This window comes from Mizuhopecten yessoensis, unplaced genomic scaffold (genome assembly GCF_002113885.1).
Source record: "Mizuhopecten yessoensis strain PY_sf001 unplaced genomic scaffold, ASM211388v2 scaffold10315, whole genome shotgun sequence".
Taxonomy (NCBI): Eukaryota; Metazoa; Mollusca; class Bivalvia; order Pectinida; family Pectinidae; genus Mizuhopecten; species Mizuhopecten yessoensis.
In genome coordinates, this window is record NW_018408485.1 from 89488 (window position 1) to 104609 (window position 15122).

The 15122-nt window shown below is 36.2% G+C and overlaps 2 protein-coding genes across 2 annotated transcripts in view; one reads left to right on the top strand and one right to left on the bottom strand.

Moving 5' to 3' along the window:
- LOC110460090 overlaps positions 1–15074 on the top strand; it is a 37939-nt gene extending 22865 nt beyond the window's left edge. Inside the window, exons 12-16 of the mRNA XM_021512803.1 lie at positions 210–268; positions 5743–6668; positions 7277–7444; positions 8341–8548; positions 9461–15074. Coding sequence (XP_021368478.1) covers positions 210–268; positions 5743–6668; positions 7277–7444; positions 8341–8548; positions 9461–9763 — 1664 coding nt within the window. The 3' untranslated portion in view covers positions 9764–15074. The remainder of the gene's footprint in view (positions 1–209; positions 269–5742; positions 6669–7276; positions 7445–8340; positions 8549–9460) is intronic.
- On the bottom strand, positions 139–2175 carry LOC110460082. Its single transcript, XM_021512793.1, has 2 exons — positions 2069–2175; positions 139–606 (listed from the first exon to the last, which is right to left on the bottom strand). Exons 1-2 carry the CDS (start codon positions 2092–2094, stop codon positions 219–221), a joined length of 414 nt encoding a protein of 137 aa, XP_021368468.1. The 5' UTR covers positions 2095–2175; the 3' UTR covers positions 139–218.
- Positions 15075–15122: the final 48 nt, after the last annotated feature.

The following is a 15122-nucleotide window of genomic DNA, read 5'->3' on the forward strand; positions in this document are numbered from 1 at the left end:
CATGAAAAAACACACAACAGAGCTGAACACTTGTGTCCAACCTATAACTGAGCACCGTTGTGTGGATGATACTTTTCAACCAACATTTCATTTTAAATATTACTGATAGGATCTGGAAGAGATTGGATAAGAGATTAATGTGTATATATCAATATTTTATTCACATTTCACAAATACATTCTATTAGTTTTACATTAACATTCATTCAGTGAAATCTCTCATGCATTATGACGACTCCGGAGAGGCTTGGATATCGTTGCCTCATGTCGTAACTCTTTCTTGGTTTTTGCAGATCTAGGTTTGACAGCTAAGAAATCGTCAAACACAGTTAAGTTATGTTTTCCTCTGATCAATCTGTTGAAAAGTCTTCTGCGTCCCGATGATGTTGTTAGGACTGCCTCTATACCATGTTTATGGAGGCGCTTCCAGGCACTAGGCTGAAACTTTCCACGTTTCTTCAGACCACGCTCCTTTTCTGGGGGAAGCGTTAGACATCGCTGAGGAATTGACCACTGTTGCTGGAGAGCTTTCACTCCTACTGCAGCATTACCACAGGTAACTTGTGTAGAGCATGCCTGATGCCTATTTGTACATTTTAGAAGACCCCTGAAAATAACAAAAAAATAAAGAGTTTGAATTTCAACTTGTATAGAGTCTAAGATAAATAGTGGTCGATAAAACCTGAATCTATATATAATACAAGAGGCCCAGAGGGCCTGTTTTACTTACCTGGATATTTGAGCAATCATGGGGAAATATTCTCAATAATAGTACTTTTGCAAATATTACCACAAATTGAGTCTCCTTGAATATTCCAAACTAAATGAAACTTTATACTACTCTATCCAAGCATGCTACTGGTCAAATAACAAAACCCAGGGCCTCCTAGTATTGTAGAAGAAGTTGTTAAAAGTCATTTGCATATTTGTTCAACCGATGTGACTGAAAGCACATCAAGGTAATTAATTTTGGGAAACTTTATAGCACTGTCCCAGGTACAATGTTCCTATAGCTACTTGCTAAGTATCATTACTCTTGGCTTCCTGGTTATTCTTAAGAAGATGTTTAAAGTTTTTAGACACATTTTACCCGTCATGATCTGTTAAAGTAGTTCAAGGTCATTTGAGGAAACGTAGCACTTCATGCTAGGTACCTACTGGCCAAGTGTATATTATTACTCTGGGCCTCCTGGTTATTCAGAAGAAATAGCTTAACGGTTTTAACAAGTTTTAATCCCGGTGACATTGAAAGTAGGTCAAGGTCATTTATTTGAAGAAACTTTTTAGCACTCTGACCCAGGTACCTACTGGCAGATATCACGGCTCTAGGTCCTGCAGTTCTTATGAAGAGGTGGTTCAAAGAAAAGTTGACCGACAGACAACACACCATACCATAAGCTCAACTGGCACTTACTTGCCAAGTGACCTGAGGGCCGCTCACAGCTTTTCAAGGCTTGCATAAACATGTGCAGATCCGCCAGGATTTATACCGGAAAATGATACATTTATATACGGATAAACCGGTTGAACCTGCTATGCGTAAGCACAGGTGCTCAGGTTCTGGAATATATGCGATATATTATCGCACCCCCTTATACTAATAAATCATACATGTTATGATTTATTAGTATAAGTTGGTGCGATATCTAGTGGGTGCGATAGTATATCACATATATTCCAGAACCCTAGCATCTGTGTGCGTAAGGGACCTATATCTAGTTTGATGACATGTCCCTCCCAAGGTTCGTTTATGCGGAACAACCGGTTTGACCGTTTATAAATGTAACAATTTCGGGTATAAATCCTGGCGGGCCTCCAACTGTTATGCAGGCCTTGCAATGCTTTGTCAAGGCTCGCCCGAAAGCAGTATTAGATTACTAAGACCGACCTTATTTAAAAAGTCGTAGCCAACATGCAAAGGGACATAACTGTGGTACAAGATACAAGAAGAACAAGTGCATTTAACTGGAATTAAAGGATCTTGCATAAGAACAATAATTACACATAAATCTACTTTTGCTTTAAACAATGTCATTCAATCAGCTGGAGATTATTTGCAATTTCGATACCTTAGGGCAGCTGTCAAAAATGACATCGTTTCTTTTTGTTGAAGCCCCCCGTGGTCGACCCGACCTCTCGGAGCCAATACAACTTCCGCCGGAAATAGGCTACGATATTAATCCGCAACACCTTCAGAATTATTTGCGTTGATTATTCTCGATCAAACAGACTTTATATTATCACCATACACATTGTTTAGAAAAGTGTATAGCCGAATTTCTGGCATTCAGATACCATAAAACACTTCTGACAATATACTAAAGAGTACTAGGCCTACATTGTGTAGCGTAATATCTTCCACTGTTGACTGTTGTACGGCATACTTCCATGGAAAATATAAACAACATGACATTCGATTGATTTTAGTTAGATATTTTAATAACGTATTTTTTACCCTTTACTGTCCGTGCAACTTAAATTTGAGGTGACTCAACAATTTATTCTATTGTTTAATGCACTAGGACATAATTACGTTATTCTTTTTATATCCTTTTTTCATAGACAGACGGATGTTGGTTACAGTATATATTGTGTTAGTCTGTTGTTCACAGGTACAACTACCAGCCTCGTCTGTCAATACAGTAGTATTACTCTTAAGCGCTTTACAACAAATGTATAATAGTAATAGTTATAATTGTTAAACAAAAACAAAGGCTTACAATCACTTTTATACATTTAAGCAGCAATATGCACATAATTTAACAAATAAAGGGCGGTGTTTACATGACGTCTTCGCAAGGATTCTAAAATGCAGACATGAAGAGGTGAGTTTTGATGTCCCTCTTGAACTTGGCCAGGTTATTTGACTTTATAATAGCAGATGGTAAGCTATTCCACAACGTGGTCAAAACCCTCCAAAAGCACCTGTTTCCGTAGATCACAGTACGAGATTTATGGACACACAACAAAGATTCTGACTCCGACCGCAGTGATCGTGACAGCTGATACAGGATAACAAGCCCCTGTAGGTACTGAGGAGCTGTTCCATTCAGTGCCTTGTATGTGTACACCAGAGTTTTGTACTGCAACCTGTATCGTACAGGTATAACCAGTGGAACGAATATAGCACAGGTGTGATGTGCTCTCTCTTTCAAGTAAGAGTAACCAGCCGTGCTGCAGTGTTCTGGACACTCTGCAGAAGACTAATTAGTTTTTCAGATATACCACATAGTAGGGCGTTACCATAATCTGTAGTTACATACTGCCGAAAACAGCCGATGTTCCTGATCTGATTGTAACAGGATTTGGCAATAGCGTTCACTTTTTTCTCCATGTTCAGTGAACTATCAAAGTATACCCCTAGGTTTTTAACAGCTGGGACAGTCTCAATAGTTCTGGCACCGACCTTGAGCTGGAGAGCCATTGTTTGCTGACACTTCGGGGAGAAGACGATTAGTTCCGTCTTTTCCTGATTAAGCTTTAGCATGTTGTCGTTCATCCAGATACTGATATCTGTCAGACAAGCTTCCAGACTTTTCTGAGACTATTCCAACTGTCCTGTGGTTTGATGACCATGTTAAATTGTGTGTCATCAAACCACAGCAATGATAGCGAAGGCTATGGCGACGACAAATCTCTCCAATCGGTTTGGAGTACTGGCAATATTTTCATGGTCCTTACACCGACCCTTGAGGAACCCCGAAATCTAGTACTTTGACTTGTGAGGTGGAAGATCCGATGGCAACACACTGTCATCGTTTGCTCAGATAAAACTGTATCCAGCATAGTGCGGTATCAGTCACTCAATAAGAGTAGTCCAGAGGTTTATAAAGTATGCCATGGTCGATGACGTCAAATGCAGCTGACAAGTCCAGTATGACAAGCACCGCTCTGCACTTGTTTTATATCCAATGCAGAAGCTATAACATTATGTACACGTAAGAGGGCCGTCTCAGTAGAGTGTCCCGTGCGGTAGCCGATTGCATGTTGTCATGGAGACTGTTTGCATGGATATGAACCTCTAAATGCAGGGACACAACCTTCTCCAAGATCTTAGACAGAAAAAGCAGATTTGAAACTGGGCGGTAGTTCTTCAACTCCTCCTTGTCCATTCCAGGCTTCTTTAACAATGGTCTGACATACATGTGCCTTCTTGAAACACAATGGAATCTTTGACTCAGCAAATGATTTGTTCATGGTTGAGGTAATCAAAGGAAGCAGTGCTTCGAGACATTGTTTTTATAGGTCTGTAGGCAGTGGATCAAGCTCACAGGACTTTGATTGCGTGGTCATGATGATGTTGCACAACTCATCCTGGGTTGTTGGTGAGAGCTTTGCAAATGGCTCCCCATCAAATTCAATGTCAGCAGTCATGACGGAGATAGCAATCGGAGGGAGAGTTCACTTCGGCAATATTTTTCCTGATTGAGCTGATTTTATTCAGAAAGTAATCACTGAACTTGCTTGCCAAGTCTTTTTCAGCTTCGTAGGATAATTTCACCTTTCTGTCCCATTAGGCTTTTGGTGAGTCTAAAAAGCTGTCTATGATCCTTACGTCATTCTTCGATTCTTTCCGAATACATCAAATATGTTATATTTCAACACGTTACACCAATAACGTTCAGCATTAAGGGAAATGGCAATAACTGGTTCACCCGGCCCATTGTCAGTATAATGTGACTGGGCGAATGCTGTGCTTGGTGTCTTTGGCATGGCATTTCGGTGAGATAGCGCTATATAGTCAGCATCAGATCTGCGCTATCACAAGGAGGCAAGCACAACAGCATACATTACAATTTGTGAACAACTTTAAGACGACCTACGAACCAGATTGTGATAAAGTGGTATATAAGAACCTTGAATTATTTTTATTATTATAACACACATGGAGGCATGTCCTTAAACGACTTTAGCTGTTAATAGGACGTTAGACAAAATTAAACCAAACCTACATACAACACTAACAGACTAGCAATAGAATATAACCAACATCTGTCTGTCTATGAAAAAAGGATACAAAAAGAATATATAAAAATATATATATATATGTATATTATCACAGATGTTATTTATAAGCTATTTATGCCATAGAACTAGTAATCAGTCAGAGTGCTAAAAACTAGATTTGATTTGATTAAATTTAGACCTTTACCTTGGATGACCCATAAAGCCACATTGTGGCTTAATTCCAATGGGTCCCTTAGATCTTAATAAATCAATTCAATTCACAAAATAAGTACATAATTATATTATAGATGTTGATAGTTTGATAAGACTCTTCAGACACAATCTGTTATAAAAATGATATAACATTTTCCAAAAAAAACTATATTGTTGCGTATCTGAGGCCATGGCTATACATCACAAAACAACCAGATGTTACCCAGTTCTCTAAAGCTCTTTACAAATACTTCCATGTTAGAAATGTCTCCCTGTGCATTGTTCACAGATCTACAACTACTGTTATGCCGCAATTGAATAATATACATACAAAAAGGATTCTGTTGGACACAATAGTAAACCAAATAAAAAGTAATGTCTGTCAAGGTTACTCTTTAGTAAGTTGCCTTAAAGTTAAACTGATAGCCAAAGAGATTGTATTCACAGTCTCACAGAAGCTTTCGTAAGGTCAGGATTTATGTTTCATAGACATGATGTAAAAAAGAAATGTTTTGCATGATACCAAATTATTATGGTGCTTAATTGAATTTGATATTTTGACAGGTTTTGAAGGTGATGATAGGATGTTGAACCCATTGTAAGAGGTATTGGCTGTATGACTTGCTGCAATGCTCGACAAAATGTTCGTGTTTCACCAGCACCTGACACTAATCAAGATATTATTGAGTTTCGAAAAGGACGTTACCTGAGGATTCAGCATTTTAATAAACGAAAGAGAGATGGGAAATTTGAAAAGGAAATGCAGATGTTCATGCAATACAAACGAACAGGGATGCTCCCAAACCTCGCCACACATTTAAGTATACGACGGACCACTAGTGACAAAGCGTCCACCCATTCCACGCCTGACAAAGGTACTGGTAGTGATCAGGTGTTCCTTCCTCATGTGCCCAAAGATGAACCAATTGATGCAATAAACAGTCTTCCTAATGGCCACACGACCAGCGAGCGGCCATTGACAGAGAAAAGTATAACTAGTACTTGTACCATGCAGACACCCAGTAGAGGTATTTCTCAGACATCCTATGCAGAAACCCAGAGTGTCATGTCCACATCAAATGTAACTATAGCTATGGACCATCAAGGAAAACGAATAGATCTAGGACACATCAATAAGACAAATGAACCTACTATAGACGAAGGCAGAGAGCCGGACACTTCCCGTGGTAAACAAAGTCGGGCATTACACTCTCAAGCTGCAAGTAAATTCAGCCGAAAAGATCAGATGCAAACTGATGATATAGATACTAGTATGGTACTGTTCTTCATTCATGGTGTCGGTGGATCGTCTGATGTATGGAAGTCACAGATCGATTATTTTGCTTCCCTTGGGTATGAGATTGTGTGCCCTGACATGATTGGTCATGGGCTGAGCTGTGCCCCAGACAGACAACAAGCCTACCATTTTGATGAGATTCTTGCAGACATCGATGAAATCTTTGACAAATATTGTAAAAGGAAGAATGTTATTGTTGGGCATTCCTATGGGTAAGGTTTTATATAACATATTTTATTTTTTGTTAAAACATTTCTTTTGTCATGTATTATTCCAGTTCACAAAACTTCACAGCTGATCCATAAATCTTTTTGAATAATGTCATGTAAAACAGTAGAACTTTATTAGTTTCATGAGGTGCAATGAAAATACCGAAAAAAAGTAAAACAGAAAAAATGGTAAAACTACCGGTATTATAGATCAGGATTTGATATATGCAGCCAGATCACTGACCTGAGATAATATTGTAAAGGTTGCATTTGTTTCATTCTAAAAAGTTTTTCTCTGGTACTTAAAATATTTCATTATGGAATAAATAAAATGATATTTGTATGATTATTTTAGTCTAATATTCTTTTCCCAGTTTTGATCTGCTTGGATATTTGTTGATTGACTATAAAGTATAATATTTGTGGTATTCTTGTAAGAATTTTGTTCCATAGAAATTTCCTACATATATATAATGTGTACATGTATAATTTTACACACAACCACAGGTATGAACATACTATTCTGTCAAGCTTGACCTTACAATGGAAATGATACCAGTAACTACAGTATACATTGTGTGATGATTCTAGACTGAAGCTTTGGTTTACAGGTGTGCGTTTGCCACAGTGCTGGCCCGTCAACGTTCTAGTCGTGTCCACAGACTGGTCTTAGTGAGTGGTGGAGGACCTAACCCACTGGCACCCCAGCCTGGTGTCTTCTCGCTACCTCTGTGTATGCTTTCCTGTATCAAGCCATGTCTTTCCTGTTGCTTTCAAAGGTAAGAAGATTTCTTATTTCACTTCAGTGGTAGGTCAGGTTATTTTACATAGCTGTAGGTGTCCCATCTCACGGAACCTCTTTAATGGGAGACTTGAGGTATATCTCTACTATAGAATGCCAATTAGCTAAAGCATTGGCAGGTAGATCAACAACAAAATTAATATATTTCATCTGGTAAAGTTCTGTCCAACTGAACACCCAAAAATTGTCTTGTACATAGCAAATTTGGTAAGATATAGGTGATCATCAATGAGGTAGAGTCTGGCCTCAGTTTTCTAAATTTTCCCAATGCTAATCCATACTCAATGCTAATCCATACTCAATGTTAATCCATACTCAATGCTAATCCATACTCAATGCTAATCCATACTCATGCTAATCCATACCCAATGCTAATCCATACCCATTGCTAATCCATACTCAATGCTAATCCATACCCAATGCTAATCCATATATATACTCAATGCTAATCCATACTCAATGCTAATCCTACCCAATGCTAATTCTAACTTTTATTTCATACTGTTAACCCCTTTATGCTGAAACATAATGTTAATCCATTCTGTTAATCCATTCTGCTAATCCATACTACTAATCCGTATTTGTTAAACTGTAAACTCAGTAAATATTTGTTAATGTCCGTTCTATAACAGGGTCAACAAGCTTCTAATGTATAATAACTGGAATACACCATTGACATATCTGCATAATCAAAATAAAGCAGGAGAGCTATAGTCAGATCATAGACCGCTGTTTGTTTACTGTTATAGTAAGTACAGTTGTGTATTATACTATAGATAGATGTATGGTACACTACAAATGATGGTACAGCTGCTGTCATGATCATTGGTACAGCCCTCTAAAACACTAATATTTCATGTAAATGTATTGTAGGAGAGCTTTTAAGGGAGGTTCTAATTTACCAGTATCGAGGCAAACAACTTTTGACATTCCAACATACGTTCTAAGTTACATCATGAATGGTCAGTTTTGGCCGGACGGTGATGACATGTACCACAGCTGGATAGCGGTCAGCACTCTCCTGGTATATGGCCGCCATGACATATTTGTCAGTCTGCAGGAGGAAGAGGAAATGAACAAGGTCTGATTTTATACTGTCAGTAGTAATCATAGTGTCTGTGTGTCTGTTCACACTTAATCTTCCTGAATGAGTAATGCCATATGATTGAGTGTAATATTGCAAGATGTTCATCTGTCAAGTTCAAGGTCACTATACCTTAAAATAGAACAGGGGAAATAAAACTGTCAAAACTTATTTTGGCTGTTAGTGTTCGATCATTTTGATGGTGAATGATATCATACATCAACTACATGTTATTGTCTAGATACCAAAATGCAAGATATTCACTATTTGTCACTTCTGATTGGCCAAGACAAATGCGGGCAGTGGTGACTTATTGTGACATACAGAGGTTGTTACTGCCCTGTCCTGTTAAAGATGTAATTTGTTTATCTACGCAGTCTCTGACACACTTAACTGTAAGAAGTTATATACCTGTATTTTATTTCGTACATGATACACCTTTGTCATAAGCCACAGGCTATCTTATATAAATAGTGCAAACACCTGTGTCATAAACCCCCCTTCTCAAAAAAACACCCCACCCCAGAATAAGATATAACTGATGTCCTTCACACTGTGACAAATGTCAAAAGTTGTATCTGGCACACTGTGGAGATATCACTTTTGGTATTGATCAATATCAGAATGGTCCTTTCTTTTCCATGTATTCAGTGTTGAAGATTTTCTGTTTAGATGCATCCAAATGAAGTGATTATGACGACTGAACAAATTGTTTTTGTTCAGATTTATTTAACTACACAATTGAGAACATTCTATTTCCCTGGCACGTAAATTGTACCCGTGTAAACAATCATATCAATGCTTAAATTTAAATCTTAAATCCATTTCAGTCTACTTCTGAAATACTGACCATTTCTTTAAGCATTTTGCTGCATATCAGTGAAAATTTGCTTCTTTTTCTCAATGTAGGTAATCTATGGTTCCCAGCTGGAGGTAGTTGACCATGCAGGACACATGGTGATGATAGAAACCCCGGACGTGTTCAATCAGATAGTACATAAGTTTATTGATGAGAGCTGGGCTCCACCAACCTCTAGTCAGCAGGCTCCAAGCACAGAAACTGATGAGGGGTCAAGTCCGATGCCAGAGAGAAGTCATACTCCTCCTACTGAACGGTTACCAAGCAGAGCGAGCCATCTGTCTATAAGGTCTGCAAAGTCCACCAAATCCACCAAGTCCATGCCTAGAGTAATGTTGTCTGGGAGGACCTAGTCGGAAACATTACTCACAAGGAGTTTGTTGGAGCTATTTTGACATTGCAGGTTAACTTTGTCATACCAGTATATATTATTACAAATCTGGATATTCAACTTCCAATGCTTCTACCTTTTGACAAGTCCTCTTCAATATGTTGTGAAAAAGGTGTTGACACCAGTATTTTTGTTATCGTTTTACTGTTTGTAGATTTTGTATTGACTGTAGATAGCCTTTGTTGCAAGTATATCGACATTTAATGTGATGTTTAGACTGTGATAATTACCCACCCGACAGTTTTCTGTCTGTTACACCTTAGAGAAAATTATATTTTATATTTACTGTAATTGTGATCAGTACTAAATGTTTTGTGCATGAACCCTGTAATAGTATCACTTGACAACTGTGTTATAGTATCACATGACCACTGTGTAATATAGTACACATCATGACTATCACATGACCTCAGTCTGTGTTATAGTATCACATGACTACTGGGTTATGGAATCACATGACCTCAGTCTGTGTTATAGTATCACATGACTACAGGGTTATGGAATCACATGACTATCACATGACCTCAGTCTGTGTTATAGTATCACATGACTACAGGGTTATGGAATCACATGACTATCACATGACCCGTCTGTGTTATGGTATCACACGATACTGTGTTACATTTAAATCCCTGTAATATCAAAGATCTGTAAGTACAGTATCTGTTAGTGAAACTGTGTAGGACCACCTGACCGGGACTCCTATATGGATTTGTGTTAAGAGGATATCACATAAGTCCTGTGCTAGTATAATATATATAATTTATATAACGCCAGTGCTGTGCATTGAATATACCCCTTATATGATATCCCCATATTTTTGTCACATGTTTCTTGTGTAACATTAGATAGTTCAATTTTGACATCATGATTGCCATAAAACAACAGACTTGTCATCATAGAATTCAAGATTGCATCATTGGTACCCTGATGGTGGTCAGATTAAATATGATTTCCAGAATATTTGCATAAACTGATTAAATGGTAAAAAGATCATAAAACTCTTCCCACTTTATACAAGATTGATGAAACTAGTTTAGCTTGACAATATCTCACTAAAATTGAAAGTGATGAACTCTGATCATACATGTTTAATATCTCAAATGTTTGAGCCATATATCAGTAAGTTTCGGGGTGTAAACCCCAGTATTATATACATGTGTACATTTCATTATGAGCATGGTACATAGCTGATAGAAAGTATCTAAATTTTGATCAGGAAAATTTGAACCTGAACTCTAAGGAATTTAAGATTAATAACAAATTTTCACTTAATACACAATGTCTATATGCTCTTTATATTTGAGATGTTTGTTTAGTGAGAAAGTTGATTTATTGTTTATGCAAACAAAGTGCTTGGATATTATTTGCTGTTGAATATCTTTAAAAGTATGATCATATTATTACAGTACCAAATCTACAATTCAGTTAAAGTATTATATAAAGAAGTTGGTACCGTAATACAAGTTATGTGACCAACATTAACGCACACAAACAACAAAATCTTCATAATAGCCCAGCGTTAAGATATCTATACACAGTATAAATACAGTGCTGTTAGTACTTACTTGTTGTGTTTCCTAGTCCAAGACATGTATAGAAATTGTTTCGCCACTGATACTGTGATCGAATGTTTTATAAGTAATATAATCAATGTTTATTTAAGGGTTGTGATATAATTTGTTATTTATTTGAAAGTTCCTGGGTAAGAAATCTGCTTTTCAGATCAAAGGTTATTTTATCTCGGGTGAAAACGTTAACTTCAAATAATTCAGTGTATTTTAATCTTAAGACGCATTATAAAACTCTCTCATTTCTTTTCTCATTTTAAATCAGTTTTAGGGTAAACCCTGCAAAAAAGTTGATACCTAGTTTCATTTTTATGAAGACTACTTGCTTTTAGCATCAAAAGAATAGTCTAGAATCACTGTGTCATCAGATTGATTTAATTTTAACAACGAATTCAGAAAGATCGGTTATGATAGGTGACCTGTGTAAACATCAGACAACTTTATAAACTCATATAAAGCAGACCAAATTTTTTTGAAAGTTTTATTTTTAGTGGTACACTTATCATGTATGTATTTTGTGTTTTTTTTCTTATATACATTTAACTTTTTTTTTTATGGAATATATATTTTTTACTTCCTTTTTGTACATTTAAGTGTTTGATTTGCATCAATGTTGAAACAGAACAGAATCTCTGAGCGATGTAGAATTTTGATAGAGATATATGAGAACTGACCTTACTGTGATACAGTAAGCAGACTTGTTTTTCAGGCTGTTTACAGTAACATGTACAAACTGTTGTGTAGACGTACATTTTACAATATAAATAATACTTTCAGGAAACTAATTTCCAGGAAATCCACTAAACATATGTCAGTTACTTTTGAGAAGTAAGTAAATGTCTGGGTGACAAGCTGTAATACCTGATGTGACAATCTTAGCTGATTAATGGATGTTACATTTGCCACATATGTATGGAGGCACGGTAGTGTAGTGGTAGGACGCCAGGCTAGTGACGACGGGTTTGAGTCACGTCACGCACACACTATGTTGTATCTTTTAACAAGATACTTTACTCCACTTCTGCTCAGCTGTAAATAAGTACGTGGTTGGGCAGTGCTGGAATTGTTGATAGCTAGCTGTGAGCGCAAAAATAGCAGCCACGGCTGTATTGGCTGGTTGCAAAGGCCCTATAACTACAGATATTAATTTGTGAACCGCTTTGAGACGACCTATCAACTAGGTTGTGATAAAGCGGTACATAAGAAACTCAAATTATTATTATGTGCTGTTGATGTAAGGAAATACGATTCTTTGTTTCTCTGAGATTAATCATGTATCACAATGGAAAAAACTAAGTGAAACATGATTAATCAAAGAAAGATAAAATATCCTGTTTTCCTACAACAAGGACAATAACAATGCAGTTAGTAACACCGATCAGGATGTCACATCATTGGCGTCAGCTTCAGTCACTCAGAACTAGGTTGTGGTGACTTGTGCCTGCTTCTCTAGGGAAACTCTGATAAAGGAGATCTGAGTGGGGAAACATTATCATGTAAGGTGACACAATGTTTTATTCCCCCGCCATGTGATCAATACAATTCAGTCAGACAAGTTGCTTTGTAGATGAGGTATAATAATATGTTTGGACATAAGTTATCACTGATGGTACGGTTCTGAAGAAACAATTCCTCTTACCATATTACCATATTTGCCTTTTGATATTGTTATTGAAAATCAAAGCGAAATATACCTATGCATATGTTAGAGTAGTAATGATAGATGTAGTTATTACCTAGAGGTGGGGTTATAGATACTGGGGCTGTCGGAATGTATATACATCTGTAAGCAAAAATATGCATGTGATACAATTTAGATATGAGGTTTCTATGTTAACGAACAGATTGTATGGTATGTAGACTACACAATGTTAACAGAACTCTGTTTATACAGAGAGTTATGTATGTCAGTAGTGGGTACAACACCATTGTTGAGGACCGTGTCTCGTAGATTTGTTACTGATGTATTTTCTGTTGAAATATTTAAGATACCGGTAAGTGTTTTGGTTTCAGAAAATGTTATTGTATAGGTCTTGAAGATGGGGTTATGGTTCCTTTTCACTTTTAAGTACAAATTCATCACCTTTAAGTACAAATTCAGTGATCAAGTTAAGTACTGATATATAATTTGTTTTCATTTGACAGTAATAATTGTGTTGTGATTCAGTGAAGAAACACTACACTAGTTGGAAAATCTTGGTCTTTTCACAAATTCAGGTTATCAGTGATAAGTGATGAGTATCGAATACAGAAAATTTGACAACACATGTGTGTAACCAATCATACCTATACACACTTAGTCTTGGAACAGAATAGTGAGTTTCATTTTAAAATAGAAGACAGTTAGGTATTTCCCTGATAACTTGACAACTAAATTAAGCTTTCCTCTAAAGATACTGTCTGTGTTTTGTCTGAAATAATTAGTAGATTGCAGTCAACCTGACAGACCACAGCTTGGATTGTTTATAACTGAACTATTTAGAGGTTTATTGATTTAGCACTGTTGACAGGTAAGATGGGAGTTACCAGGATGTAAACCCCAGAGGAAAATAATCAGACAATCCAGGTTAATAAACCAATATTTCTCAATGATTGTGATAATCAAAAAGGGTATTCAGAGTGAAAGTCAGGAGATATTGAGCATTACATGGAAAGCTGACATAGTCTATAGATAATGTGATAAAAAATCCAGAAAATCATCGACATTTCCATCATTATGGAATATTTAGTAGATTGTAGATTATTATTTTATCAATTACATTCTGTATACAATGTGTGACTAATGGAAATGTTACCTGGTAACTGAAGTAAAATCCATCACTGATGAGTTCAAAATGAAGCTTTATTTACTGTGATATTGGTACTATAATGGTAATGTCTTCGTAGGATAATTCATTTTGAGTATTAAAATTTCAGCGCAGACTAGATGTGAACACCTATATACACACCAATGATTTGTATTCCTTGATCATTTTGTCCAGATATTTGCTTGCTAAGGTAGTGTCTACAATAATTTCACAAAACTGGACTTGATGTTTCATTTCTCCTGTATTAATAATTAAACTTTTCCACCTTTTTTCTTAACTTTCTCACTTTAATTAATGTATAAAGATCACCAAGATAGCAGTGTATGCATTCTCGATCTGCTTTCACATGTAATCGTATATTTATCCTTTAAATAATGTCATGTCTATGACAATTGAAGTTTATCATAGGCTGGGTTCAAAAGTAATTATTTTTTAAGATAATTAAAATAATATACACAAATACATGATTTGGAGCTTTAAAGTAGATTTTTACGAGTGCTTATTACTTGGATGTCCGATGGAAACCCATGCACATACAGTAAATAAAGGATGCTCACATATTTTTTTACACAGGGCTTGCATTAACGATCACCAAGTTGTTGGTTACAATGGATGGTTGTATGTAATACCGGTATTTTAATAAATTATATGATTTTATATTTGTTTTTATTTTTCTGTCTAGAAGAGTAGCATTACAGACACTTGTTCAGATTTGGCGACAAAAAATTCAGTGTGGCGTTATTTTTTGGTAACACAATTTTTATCTATTTTAAAATGATTTAAATCGGTAATCTGTGGTCAATACTTTAATGAAGGACCATAATTTACCTGTAAACAATAAAACATGAAATCCAATAAGATGAAAATACTTTACTTTTATATAAATGCATTTTTTTTTAAAAATGCTTATACAATTTATTATATATATGATTCCCTTTACTGT